Source organism: Ranitomeya imitator, chromosome 2 (assembly GCF_032444005.1).
Source record: "Ranitomeya imitator isolate aRanImi1 chromosome 2, aRanImi1.pri, whole genome shotgun sequence".
Taxonomy (NCBI): Eukaryota; Metazoa; Chordata; class Amphibia; order Anura; family Dendrobatidae; genus Ranitomeya; species Ranitomeya imitator.
In genome coordinates, this window is record NC_091283.1 from 425,950,503 (window position 1) to 425,964,612 (window position 14,110).

At 45.5% G+C, this 14,110-nt stretch overlaps 1 protein-coding gene across 9 annotated transcripts in view; it reads left to right on the forward strand.

Annotated features, from left to right (window-relative positions):
• The window catches only part of SULF2 (sulfatase 2), a 110,149-nt gene that overhangs the window by 80,241 nt on the left and 15,798 nt on the right, over positions 1 to 14,110 (forward strand). For all 9 annotated transcript variants that reach the window (XM_069750830.1, XM_069750836.1, XM_069750831.1 and 6 more), the window contains 4 exons: positions 2,175 to 2,414; positions 12,134 to 12,285; positions 13,034 to 13,203; positions 13,284 to 13,434. In XM_069750830.1, the coding sequence (XP_069606931.1) occupies positions 2,175 to 2,414; positions 12,134 to 12,285; positions 13,034 to 13,203; positions 13,284 to 13,434 (713 nt within the window). The remainder of the gene's footprint in view (positions 1 to 2,174; positions 2,415 to 12,133; positions 12,286 to 13,033; positions 13,204 to 13,283; positions 13,435 to 14,110) is intronic.

Below are 14,110 nucleotides of genomic sequence, written 5' to 3' on the forward strand. Positions count from 1 at the left end.
AGTTAAAATTACATTAACATAGGAGGTATATGATAATATAATCATTTCCGGTCTTGTTTTAATTAATCATATTTTTTATTATTAATATTAATAATTCCTCTCGAGTATGGGTACATTATTATTTATGAAAGAAGTAATTAATAATCATTATAAATTTATATACAAGAGGAAGTGAATAATAACATAACAGTACAAAGGAGGGAGATTATTAATAATAATTATCACCTGTTATATTGATATATAATTAATAATTTCCTCTCGTGTTTGCTACATTATTATTTCCTTTTGTATCTCTACTTTATTAGCGATATAAGAGGAATTGATTAAAAATATATTTTTACACAGGAGGAAGTGATTATTGATAAAGTATTGATACATTGGAGGAAGTGATTACCGTAGTAATAACATATCAATACGAAAGGAAGAAATTATCAATGTTAATGAAAATCTATCCATACATAAGAGGAGGAGGTGATTATTATTAATATATCAATATACCAAAGGATGCCGATTATTATTGCACCTCAGTCATCACCTCCTGTGGTGTAGTGATATATTATTAATAATCACCTCCTCTTGTGTTTTGCTACATTATTACTATTTCTCTTGAGTATGAACACATTAGTATTATTGATACATGGAAGAATTGAATATTGATCACATGGAGAGAAGCAAGAGAGGAAATGATTAATAATAATATATATCGATACAAGGAGGGAAGACATTACTTAACAGTAATGATACTGTATCTCTACACCAGAGGAGTGGTGGTGGCGTTCTTGGCTCCGGTGAGCATGGAGGGGGTTAATGTAACGTTTTGTCTGTTGGGGGTTGTAGTGATTTAAATCTGAAGTTGTTTTGGCTGTAAGTTTAAATATTTATGTTCGCCCTAGTTGTGTGAGCGCTGCTGATGGCGGCCGCCCCTCCGCTGTCATCCTCCATTACCTTCATATTAGATCATGTGTTTCCATATCGGTGGTGGCGGGGTCCTGCGCGCTCCCCGGGGTCGTGCCGCATGTCCGATCGTGCCCGCACAGATGCTCCTGTCACATCCTCACAATCAGCCGGAGAGCCTTAATGGAAGAGCGTTTAGTGTGGCTGTGGAGCCGCCCCGGGATAATGTGTAGGCTGAGCAAATGCAGAATGGGGGGCCGAGCCTCTGAGCCCCTGAAATGTAGCACAGGATGAAGCAAAGGGTGTAATGTGAAAGTGCTGGGACCTCCGATCTACCCAAGAGAACCCCCTGTATTCCTCACCACAGTTATATCAGGCCTTATATACTAGTCACATCCAGAACACATTGTTATAGTAGTATCCTAATATTATTATATATCGTATGTATTATAGTATTATACCACCCGTCCTGTATTATTATAGTGGTATTATACCACCCATCCTGTATTATTATAGCGGTTTTATACCACCCATCCTGTATAATTATAGTGGTATTATACCACCCATTCTGTATTATTATAGCTGTATTATACCACCCGTCCTGTATTATTATAGCTGTATTATACCACCCGTCCTGTATTATTATAGCTGTATTATACCACCCGTCCTGTATTATTATAGCAGTATTATACCACCCGTCCTGTATTATTATAGCAGTATTATACCACCCGTCCTGTATTATTATAGCAGTATTTTACCACCCGTGCTGTATAATTATAGCGGTATTATACGACCCATTCTGTATTATTATAGCGGTATTATACCACCCGTCCTGTATTATTATAGTGGTATTATACCACCCATCCTGTATTATTATAGCGGTTTTATACCACCCATCCTGTATAATTATAGTGGTATTATACCACCCATTCTGTATTATTATAGCTGTATTATACCACCCGTCCTGTATTATTATAGCTGTATTATACCACCCGTCCTGTATTATTATAGCAGTATTATACCACCCGTCCTGTATTATTATAGCAGTATTATACCACCCGTCCTGTATTATTATAGCAGTATTTTACCACCCGTGCTGTATAATTATAGCGGTATTATACGACCCATTCTGTATTATTATAGCGGTATTATACCACCCGTCCTGTATTATTATAGTGGTGTTATACCACCCATCCTGTAGTGTTATGTCGTGTATCCAGACTCCATGTGTTCCCAATGTCTGCGCTTACGATATTTCCTGGTTTCTTATTCTCTTCCAGGTTCCATGTCCGTGATGAACAAGACAAAGCGCATCATGGAGCAGGGAGGGACGCACTTTATTAACGCCTTTGTCACCACCCCCATGTGCTGCCCTTCCCGCTCCTCCATCCTGACGGGAAAGTATGTCCACAACCACAATACCTACACCAACAACGAGAACTGCTCGTCACCGTCGTGGCAGGCGCAGCACGAACCGCACACCTTCTCTGTGTACCTGAACAACACCGGCTACAGGACTGGTGAGTCCGCGGCGTCCTACGCAGTCTACGTCTGTATCTGTGTAGCGTTAGTGTAGGCTGGTGCTCCCGGCATCGTTACGGCAGAGGTAACCATTCTAGAGTACAACGGTTTGAAATGTTGCAAATTTGTTTCACAGCTGATGCTTTGTTGCTATGTATCAGTGTGGACAATCCTCTGTGAGGTGAGCATAGAAGCAGCACAAATCTCTCTCGTACTGAGTTTGTTACAGTGTATCAGTGCAGGTGCAGTCTCCAATGTCTATTGGAAAAGAGCAGACATTTTCCTGATCCGGCCATGAAGCTTGGCTTACATAGGACTGCAGCGGTCGTCCTCATTATCAGCATGTTATCACATCTGGTGATTGTGCTGATCACAGGCGATCGTGTCTTCGCAGTTATCCCCAAGTGAAGATAAATAATAATCAGCGGTGACGGAAACCGTGGCTCTGCAGGTCGGGGGCAGCTTTGTTTTGCCTTTCATATGAATAAATGGCGACAAATTGATGCCTGTAAATGTTCGGGGCGGTGGACGGGATTATTCTAATCGGCTGCAAACAATTCACAGTAATTAGCGGCATCAGCGCCACTTGTCGGCCGGATCTGATCATATCCTCACCCCATAATCGTGGGTTACCCCGTCCAGTGTTATGGCGGACACAGATGCACAACCCCAAGAAGTGAACGGTGTCGCCAGTTGTCGGCTCACAAGCCGCAATTGATCCAGGAAAAATCCCCATACAGATCTGGAGGAGAATTCTGGGACACGTTTGCGTCTCTCCTCCATGTTTTATTGATGAGGCTGCGAGAGAACAATAAAACGTCTCCCCTTCCCCCGCTGCGCCCGCTCCGCCATCTGCGCCCGTTCTGCCTCATCCTCAGTGTGTCACTCTCCTTGCTAATTGGCGTCTGTGAGACCAAAAATTTGTGGGGACAAAAAATAAGTCTCAAAATCGGTAAATAAGATGCTGCGTAGCAGCTCGCGCCGGGGGAGACCCCAAAACCCCAATGTTGAGACTGATGATGTGACTGCATAGGCATCCATGTACATCATATACTTTATAGTGTGGCCCCTGTAAATTTCCCAAGAGCCCCTCTCGGCTGTATCAGACGGCTCCTCCATTGTGGAGGACCTGGCCGTGCTCTGACGGGGGATTAGCGGAGCTCACAATCAAATGATCCGAGGCTTGGATACAGCGCAATCTGCAATGAAGTAATATGATGGCTGATGTAGAGCTGCGTGCTTCCCCAGGATTAGATACAGTGGCTCAGAAGATTGGATCATATGTAATCGGGTTAGATACTGCAGCTCGGCACAAAAGTAAGGCTGGGATATATTTGCTTAAAAGACAGTATAATTCAGAATAGGATTAGATACAGTAGCTGAGCAAATAGTATCACACATGACCTGTTTATCCAATCCTGTGTGAGACTGTCTGCTGAGCTACTGTGCCTAATCCTATTCTGTATCCAGTATCTAATCCTATACAACATGATACTGTCTGCTGAGCTATGTATCTAATGGGCTTGGATACATTGGCTCAGCAGACAGTGTCAGACAGAATAAGACTAGATACAGTATGATACAGAATAGGATTAGATACAGTAGAGTAGCAGACTGTATCACACAGGTTTAGGTATAGTACGGTATCTCTGCAGACAGTATTGCACAGGATAGGATTATATACAGTAGATTAGCAGATTATCACACTTGGGGTTAGATCAGCAGATAGTATCGCACAAGATGGTATTAGATACAGTAGCTCAGCAGACAGTATCGCCCAGGATAGGATTAGATATAGTAGCTCAGCAGAAAGTATCGCCCAGGATAGGATTAGTTATAGTAGCTCAGCAGACAGTATCGCCCAGGATAGGATTAGGTATAGTAGCTCAGCAGACAGTATCGCCCAGGATAGGATTAGGTATAGTAGCTCAGCAGACAGTATCGCCCAGGATAGGATTAGTTATAGTAGCTCAGCAGACAGTATCGCCCAGGATAGGATTAGTTATAGTAGCTCAGCAGACAGTATCGCCCAGGAAAGGATTAGGTATAGTAGCTCAGCAGACAGTATCGCCCAGGATAGGATTAGTTATAGTAGCTCAGCAGACAGTATCGCCCAGGATAGGATTAGGTATAGTAGATCAGCAGATAGTATCGCACAAGATGGTATTAGATACAGTAGCTCAGCAGACAGTATCGCCCAGGATAGGATTAGATATAGTAGCTCAGCAGAAAGTATCGCCCAGGATAGGATTAGACATAGTAGCTCAGCAGACAGTATCGCCCAGGATAGGATTAGATATAGTAGCTCAGCAGACAGTATCGCCCAGGATAGGATTAGGTATAGTAGCTCAGCAGACAGTATCGCCCAGGATAGGATTAGGTATAGTAGCTCAGCAGACAGTATCGCCCAGGATAGGATTAGGTATAGTAGCTCAGCAGACAGTATTGCCCAGGATAGGATTAATAATAATAATAATAATAATAATAATTTTTATTTATATAGCGCCAACATATTCCGCAGCGCTTTACAAATTATAGAGGGGACTTGTACATACAATAGACATTACAGCATAACAGAAATACAGTTCAAAACAGATACCAAGAGGAGTGAGGGCCCTGCTCGTAAGCTTACAAACTATGAGGAAAAGGGGAGACACGAGAGGTGGATGGTAACAATTGCTATAGTTATTCGGACCAGCCATAGTGTAAGGCTTGGGTGTTCATGTAAAGCTGCATGAACCAGTTAATTAATTTTTTTTTTTTTTTAATATAGGCCACACAGGGATCGTTAGGTTAATGCATTGAGGCGGTAGGCCAGTCTGAACAAATGAGTTTTTAGGGCACGCTTAAAACTGTGGGGATTGGGGATTAATCGTATTATCCTAGGTAGTGCATTCCAAAGAATCGGCGCAGCACGTGTAAAGTCTTGGAGACGGGAGTGGGAGGTTCTGATTATTGAGGATGCTAACCTGAGGTCATCAGCGGAGCGGAGGGCACGGGTAGGGTGGTAGACTGAGACCAGAGAGGAGATGTAGGGTGGTGCTGAGCCATGGAGTGCTTTGTGGATGAGGGTAGTAGTTTTGTACTGGATTCTTGAGTGGATGGGTAACCAGTGTAATGACTGGCACAAGGTAGAGGCATCGGTGTAACGGTTGGTGAGGAATATGATCCTGGCAGCAGCATTCAGGACAGATTGGAGCGGGGAGAGTTTGGTAAGAGGGAGGCCGATTAGTAGAGAGTTACAATAGTCCAGACGAGAATGAATAAGTGAAACAGTAAGAGTTTTTGCAGAGTCGAAAGTAAGAAAAGGGCGAATTCTAGAAATGTTTTTGAGATGCAGGTAAGAAGAGCGAGCCAGTGATCGGATGTGGGGGGTGAATGAAAGGTCAGAATCAAGGATGACCCCAAGGCAGCGGGCATGTTGCTTTGGAGTAATGGTGGAACCGCAAACGGAGATGGCAATGTCAGGCAAAGGTAGGTTAGTAGAGGGAGAAAACACGAGGAGTTCAGTTTTTGACAGGTTTAGTTTCAGATAGAGGGAGGACATGATGCTAGAGACAGCGGTAAGACAATCACTGGTGTTTTCTAATAAGGCAGGCGTGAGATCAGGAGAAGAAGTGTATAGTTGGGTGTCGTCAGCATAGAGATGGTACTGGAAGCCAAATCTACTGATTGTTTGTCCAATAGGGGCAGTATACAAAGAGAAGAGGAGGGGGCCTAGGACTGATCCTTGAGGAACCCCAACAGTAAGGGGAAGGTGAGAGGAGGAGGAACCAGCGAAACATACAGTGAAGGATCGGTCAGAGAGATAGGAGGAGAACCAGGAGAGAACGGTGTCCTTGAGGCCGATGGAGCGGAGCATAGTGAGGAGGAGCTGATGATCCACAGTATCAAATGCTGCAGAGAGATCCAAGAGGATTAGCATGGAGTAGTGACCATTAGATTTAGCTGTTAGTAGGTCATTAGAGACTTTAGTGAGGGCAGTTTCAGTAGAGTGTAAAGAGCGGAAACCAGATTGAAGAGGGTCGAGAAGAGAGTTATCTGAGAGATAGCGGGTAAGACGGGAGTGGACCAGGCGTTCGAGGAGTTTAGAGATGAAGGGAAGATTAGAGACAGGTCTATAATTAGCGGCACAGTTTTGGTCGAGGGATGGTTTTTTAAGTAATGGATGTATGATGGCATGCTTAAATGAGGAGGGAAAAATACCGGAAGTGAGGGAAAGGTTGAATATTTTAGTTAGGTGAGAGGTGACAGCCGGGGAAAGGGACTGGAGGAAATGTGACGGAATGGGGTCACTGGTGCAAGTGGTCGGGCGAGAAGATGCAAGGAGCCTGCTTACTTCTTCTTCTGTAACTGGTTCAAAGTCAGAGAGTGAACTAGATGCAGTGGGGGAGGGAGGACAGTGCATGGTATGAAGAGATTGGGAGATGATTTCCTGTCGAATATGGTCAATTTTTTCTTTGAAGTAATTGGCCAGATTGTCAGCACGGAGATCCGTGGTTGGGGCCTGCGCTCTTGGGTTGAGTAGGGACTGGAACGTGTCAAAGAGACGTTTAGGGTTATTGGACAGGGAGGTGATGAGGGTGTTGAAGTAGGTTTGTTTGGAGAGGTGAAGGGCAGAATTGTATGTCTTTAGCATGAACTTATAATGGATGAAATCTTCGGGTAGATTAGATTTTCTCCACAGACGTTCTGCGCACCTGGAGCACCGCTGCAGGAAACGTGTTTGCAGCGTGTGCCACGGTTGTTGCCGTCTGTGCCGAGTTGTTTTATGTATAGGAGGAGCAGCTTCATCCAGGGCACTTTGCAGGGTTTCATTGTAATGCTTCAGAGCAGAATCAGGACATGAGATGGAGGAGATTGGGGCCAATGAGGACTGCAAGTTCTTCATAAGTTCCTGGGTGTTAATGGCCTGTATGTTTCTATAAGTGTGGAAAGTGGGGGTGACCTGAGCGGGATGGCAGTTCTTGATAGAGAATGAAAGAAGGTGGTGGTCAGAGAGTGGGAGAGGGGAGTTTGTGAAATCATCCACTGAGCAAAGCCGGGAGAAGACCAAGTCAAGGGAGTTTCCATCTTCATGTGTTGGCGAGTTAGTATGCTGCGAGAGGCCGAAAGAGGAGGTTAGAGCCAAAAGGTGAGAAGCAGATGGGGAGAGGGGAGAGGCAATAGGGATGTTGAAATCACCCATGATAAGGGTGGGGGTGTCACAGGAAAGAAAGTGTGGAAGCCAGGTGGCAAAATGATCCAGGAACTGATGAGAGGGGCCGGGAGGACGATACACCACCACCACTCGCATGGAGAAGGGGACGTAGAGTCTGACCACATGGACCTCAAAGGAAGGGAAGACAAGTGAGGGTACTTGGGGGATAACTTGGAAAGTACATTTTGGTGAAAGGAGCAGACCAACGCCTCCACCTGCTCTGTTGTCCGATCTTGGGGTATGAGAAAAGTGTAGTGCACCATATGAAAGAGCAGCAGCAGCGGTGGTGTCTGACTGCTGGATCCAGGTTTCAGTAAGAGCCAGGAGGTTAAGAGAATTAGAAAGGAAGAAGTCATGGATGAAGGAGAGTTTATTACACACAGAGCGAGAATTCCAAAGGGCACAATTCAAAGAGACAGAAGGCATGCAGGGAATATTAATAAGGTTAGAGGGGTTTCTGGGTGTAGAAATTGGGAGGTTTGACTGGCTATAACATGGGGGGCCGGGGTTTGGAGAGATGTCTCCAGCAACTAGGAGGAGGAGGATCGAAAGAGTGAGCAGATGGTTAAGTGATTTGTGAGAGCGTCTCTTGTGTTGGATGGTGGAACTGAATGGATCTGCGCTGCTAAGCAATGTGAACAGAGCATGAGTGCTATACATAGGAGAGGCAAGGACAGAGGGGCCGATATGGATGGAGTGTAGAGAGTTAATGCAAGGGCGGTGAATGTGAGTGAATGCAGCAGCCAGGATATAGAATATGCAAATAAATATGGTGAGTATTTGTGTTGTTTCAAGTGAATAGGGAATAGATTTAGTTTTTCTTACCTGTCTCCTGCCCTGTCTAACTGCCATGTTATAACTGCCGAGTACTTAGAAAAAAAAGTACTTTGAATAAAAATACACGAATACAAGTGCACGAATGCACCCCTGCATGAATGCTTCCCCAAGCTAAGTCTACATTTATAGAAGGCTAGCCCTTAGATCTTCCTTTTTTTTTTTTTTTTTTTGTGTTAAAGCTCGTTAGCAATCAATCAAACTCAGTTGAGACAACAGGACACAATAAATGTAGTGATCAGATAAACAAATGTCCAGGTCTACATGGATCATAGACCACTTTGAAACAGTTATGTGATCTCGCTGAGTAAGGACATGCAAAGTCAGATTAAATATCTATAAACACAAAAAATGCATAATAGGATGACTAACATATATAGATATATGCAGGATTCAATGCCGAAGATGGAATGACTCAGATACCATTCAAGCTGCTTGCTGTCAGGGACTGGAGCAATAGACATGCAGGATATTTCAGCTCAGAGAATGAATGATCTGTTTACCATTCAAGCTGCTTGCTGTCAGGGACTGGAGCAATAGACATGCAGGATATTTCAGCTCAGAGAATGAATGATCTGTTTACCATTCAAGCTGCTTGCTGTCAGGGACTGGAGCAATAGACATGCAGGATATTTCAGCTCAGAGAATGAATGATCTGTTTACCATTCAAGCTGCTTGCTGTCAGGGACTGGAGCAATAGACATGCAGGATATTTCAGCTCAGAGAATGAATGATCTGTTTACCATTCAAGCTGCTTGCTGTCAGGGACTGGAGCAATAGACATGCAGGATATTTCAGCTCAGAGAATGAATGATCTGTTTACCATTCAAGCTGCTTGCTGTCAGGGACTGGAGCAATAGACATGCAGGATATTTCAGCTCAGAGAATGAATGATCTGTTTACCATTCAAGCTGCTTGCTGTCAGGGACTGGAGCAATAGACATGCAGGATATTTCAGCTCAGAGAATGAATGATCTGTTTACCATTCAAGCTGCTTGCTGTCAGGGACTGGAGCAATAGACATGCAGGATATTTCAGCTCAGAGAATGAATGATCTGTTTACCATTCAAGCTGCTTGCTGTCAGGGACTGGAGCAATAGACATGCAGGATATTTCAGCTCAGAGAATGAATGATCTGTTTACCATTCAAGCTGCTTGCTGTCAGGGACTGGAGCAATAGACATGCAGGATATTTCAGCTCAGAGAATGAATGATCTGTTTACCATTCAAGCTGCTTGCTGTCAGGGACTGGAGCAATAGACATGCAGGATATTTCAGCTCAGAGAATGAATGATCTGTTTACCTGCTCGCTGCGCCGAGTCCTGCCGTCTGGCCAGCGACTTCCCTGCCTAGGATTAGGTATAGTAGCTCAGCAGACAGTATCGCCCAGGATAGGATTAGGTATAGTAGCTCAGCAGACAGTATCGCCCAGGATAGGATTAGGTATAGTAGCTCAGCAGACAGTATCGCCCAGGATAGGATTAGATATAGTAGCTCAGCAGACAGTATCGCCCAGGATAGGATTAGATATAGTAGCTCAGCAGACAGTATCGCCCAGGATAGGATTAGTTATAGTAGCTCAGCAGACAGTATCGCCCAGGATAGGATTAGATATAGTAGCTCAGCAGACAGTATCGCCCAGGATAGGATTAGGTATAGTAGCTCAGCAGACAGTATCGCCCAGGATAGAATTAGTTATAGTAGCTCAGCAGACAGTATCGCCCAGGATAGGATTAGATATAGTAGCTCAGCAGACAGTATCGCCCAGGATAGGATTAGGTATAGTAGCTCAGCAGACAGTATCGCCCAGGATAGGATTAGACATAGTATCTCAGAAGACAGTATCGCCCAGGATAGGATTAGTTATAGTAGCTCAGCAGACAGTATCGCCCAGGATAGGATTAGACATAGTAGCTCAGCAGACAGTATCGCCCAGGATAGGATTAGTTATAGTAGCTCAGCAGACAGTATCGCCCAGGATAGGATTAGTTATAGTAGCTCAGCAGACAGTATCGCCCAGGATAGGATTAGGTATAGTAGCTCAGCAGACAGTATCGCCCAGGATAGGATTAGGTATAGTAGCTCAGCAGACAGTATCGCCCAGGATAGGATTAGTTATAGTAGCTCAGCAGACAGTATCGCCCAGGATAGGATTAGGTATAGTAGCTCAGCAGACAGTATCGCCCAGGATAGGATTAGATATAGTAGCTCAGCAGACAGTATCGCCCAGGATAGGATTAGATATAGTAGCTCAGCAGACAGTATCGCCCAGGATAGGATTAGGTATAGTAGCTCAGCAGACAGTATCGCCCAGGATAGGATTAGTTATAGTAGCTCAGCAGACAGTATCGCCAAGGATAGGATTAGTTATAGTAGCTCAGCAGACAGTATCGCCCAGGAAAGGATTAGGTATAGTAGCTCAGCAGACAGTATCGCCCAGGATAGGATTAGTTATAGTAGCTCAGCAGACAGTATCGCCCAGGATAGGATTAGGTATAGTAGATCAGCAGATAGTATCGCACAAGATGGTATTAGATACAGTAGCTCAGCAGACAGTATCGCCCAGGATAGGATTAGATATAGTAGCTCAGCAGAAAGTATCGCCCAGGATAGGATTAGATATAGTAGCTCAGCAGACAGTATCGCCCAGGATAGAATTAGTTCTAGTAGCTCAGCAGACAGTATCGCCCAGGATAGGATTAGATATAGTAGCTCAGCAGACAGTATCGCCCAGGATAGGATTAGGTATAGTAGCTCAGCAGACAGTATCGCCCAGGATAGGATTAGACATAGTATCTCAGAAGACAGTATCGCCCAGGATAGGATTAGTTATAGTAGCTCAGCAGACAGTATCGCCCAGGATAGGATTAGACATAGTAGCTCAGCAGACAGTATCGCCCAGGATAGGATTAGTTATAGTAGCTCAGCAGACAGTATCGCCCAGGATAGGATTAGTTATAGTAGCTCAGCAGACAGTATCGCCCAGGATAGGATTAGGTATAGTAGCAAAGCAGACAGTATCGCCCAGGATAGGATTAGGTATAGTAGCTCAGCAGACAGTATCGCCCAGGATAGGATTAGGTATAGTAGCTCAGCAGACAGTATCGCCCAGGATAGGATTAGATATAGTAGCTCAGCAGACAGTATCGCCCAGGATAGGATTAGGTATAGTAGCTCAGCAGACAGTATCGCCCAGGATAGGATTAGTTATAGTAGCTCAGCAGACAGTATCGCCCAGGATAGGATTAGATATAGTAGCTCAGCAGACAGTATCGTCCAGGATAGGATTAGTTATAGTAGCTCAGCAGACAGTATCGCCCAGGATAGGATTAGACATAGTAGCTCAGCAGACAGTATCTCCCAGGATAGGATTAGTTATAGTAGCTCAGCAGACAGTATCGTCCAGGATAGGATTAGATATAGTAGCTCAGCAGACAGTACCACTCGGGTTAGGATTAGATACGGTAGATTATTGCACAGAGGATTAGATACATCAGCAGGCTGTGTAGCACAGGATAGGCTTAGGTACAGGGGCTGCCTCTACACTGTTAACACTTACATGTGACGCTGTGTCTGGTGCCCGGTGTTGGTGACGCTCGGCCACACGCCCCGCAGGGTGAGCAGAACACCGCTGTCCTTGTTCTCGTCTTGTGACTTCATCTTTTCCTCCGTCTTATGTTGCAGCTTTCTTTGGCAAATACCTTAATGAATATAACGGCTCGTACGTCCCCCCGGGCTGGAAGGAATGGGTCGGGCTGGTGAAGAACTCACGCTTCTATAACTACACGCTCTGCCGGAACGGGGTGAAGGAGAAACATGGGTCGGACTACTCCAAGGTGAGCGCCACCCTGTGGCCGGTGCGGGTGGCTCCGGAGGGGTCACACTGGGGTCTGAGTGTGATTCTCATATGGAACCGTCCTAGTGAAGGGCTCGTTACACTGAATACACTGTACCAAACCCTGAGCTGTGGAAGGACTGGGTCAGGAAGGTGTTTTTCTGGTTTCCAATCTCTTCATAAAAACAATTTGTAATTGAGATTTTGGAACAAGCTTCCAGAGTCCTGCAGAAGACTGGACCCCGGCCCTGTTAATAACCCCGGGGTTCGTCCTCTGGGGTGACGTCCTCGCTCCTTCTCTGCAGATTGTCGCTAAGCGAGCAGGATTATTGATCAGACCTGACATGAGCGGAGATGTCTCGGCGTAGGCAACAGAGCCTGTAGGGAGAAATTCTCTGTGTGATCGGGCTGAAGAGGAGAACAATTACACATCATTGATCAGCGGTGCCCTTCTTCTCAGAGGTTAATGATGCGGCAGCCGGAGGAATTGCTGAGCAGGGGCCGAGGTGTAAAACTCTATGCTATAGAAGCTGGTGACAACCAATATGGCCGCCATCGCCTTTTAAGGGTCCCGCATTCAGAGACCTTAGTTAGGTGGCAACTTATATGTGAACTCTACTGGTGGCCATATTGGTCATCACCCGGATTAATAAAAAGGCCTAAGAGATGTTGGGGTGACAGTTCTGCTGGTGCTCCCCGGGTTATGGATCAGGTAGAGGAGTCTCACTTGTCTCCTGTTTTTCTTGTAGGATTATCTGACAGATCTCATCACAAACAACAGCCTCAGCTTCTTCCAAAACTCCAAGAAAATGTACCCCCACCGACCGGTGCTGATGGTGCTGAGCCACGCCGCCCCCCACGGCCCTGAAGACGCTGCGCCCCAGTATTCCCACATGTTCTCCAATGCCTCCCAGCACATGTGAGTATCCAGGCCATGTCACCCACACCTCTCCTGTCTACCCCTGACATTGATCAGCTGGACCCCGATTTGTCTTTCAGAACCCCGAGCTACAACTACGCCCCGAACCCAGACAAGCACTGGATCATGAGGTACACGGGCCCCATGATGCCCATCCACATGGACTTCACCAACATGTTGCAGCGCCGGCGACTACAGACCCTGATGTCCGTGGAGGACTCTATGGAGAAGGTGCGGACAGTGCAGGAAGGATGCCCCCAGCCATCCGGCACCTGTGTGTCAGTGCAGGGAGTCCAGCACAGGATAGAGACTTGTGCTGCTGTATTGTCTGTACTGATACAAACTAACAAACCCTCAGCTGTGAGCATGACTAGGCCTGGACAGTGTTTAGCTCTGATCAGTGGTGATATTTCCACTGACCTCAAGCAGAGTTCTTCAATATGGTGAGAATACCGCCAACCTCTCGTGTGCTTCCAAAATAATCCTGCTATTACAGGACGGTGAGAGGGTGATGTCTCCTGGCGTTACAGCCTCAGACGCCGGAGCTTTCACTGTGATACAGCGCCTGTAATTATTTATCCTGTACTGATCCCAAGGCACACCATGTCTCCAGTGACATCATGTCTTCTACTGGGCCACAGCCAGTGCTGCGCTCACAATTCTGCTTATATCATGCCTTATACTCCAGTCACATCCAGTGCTGTGCACACGATTTCTCTCAGTTTCTCTGCACTTCATTCTCAGTTGTGTGACCTAGGCTCTGACAGTGTAAATATCACCTGAGCTGCCATAATGCACTACTTTTTGGCTCCAAGAAAGCAAATGAATTGTGAGTGCAGCTCTGGATGTGACAGGTGTATAAAACCTAAAAGAACACCAGAATTAGGAGTGGAGCTGTGGATGTGCC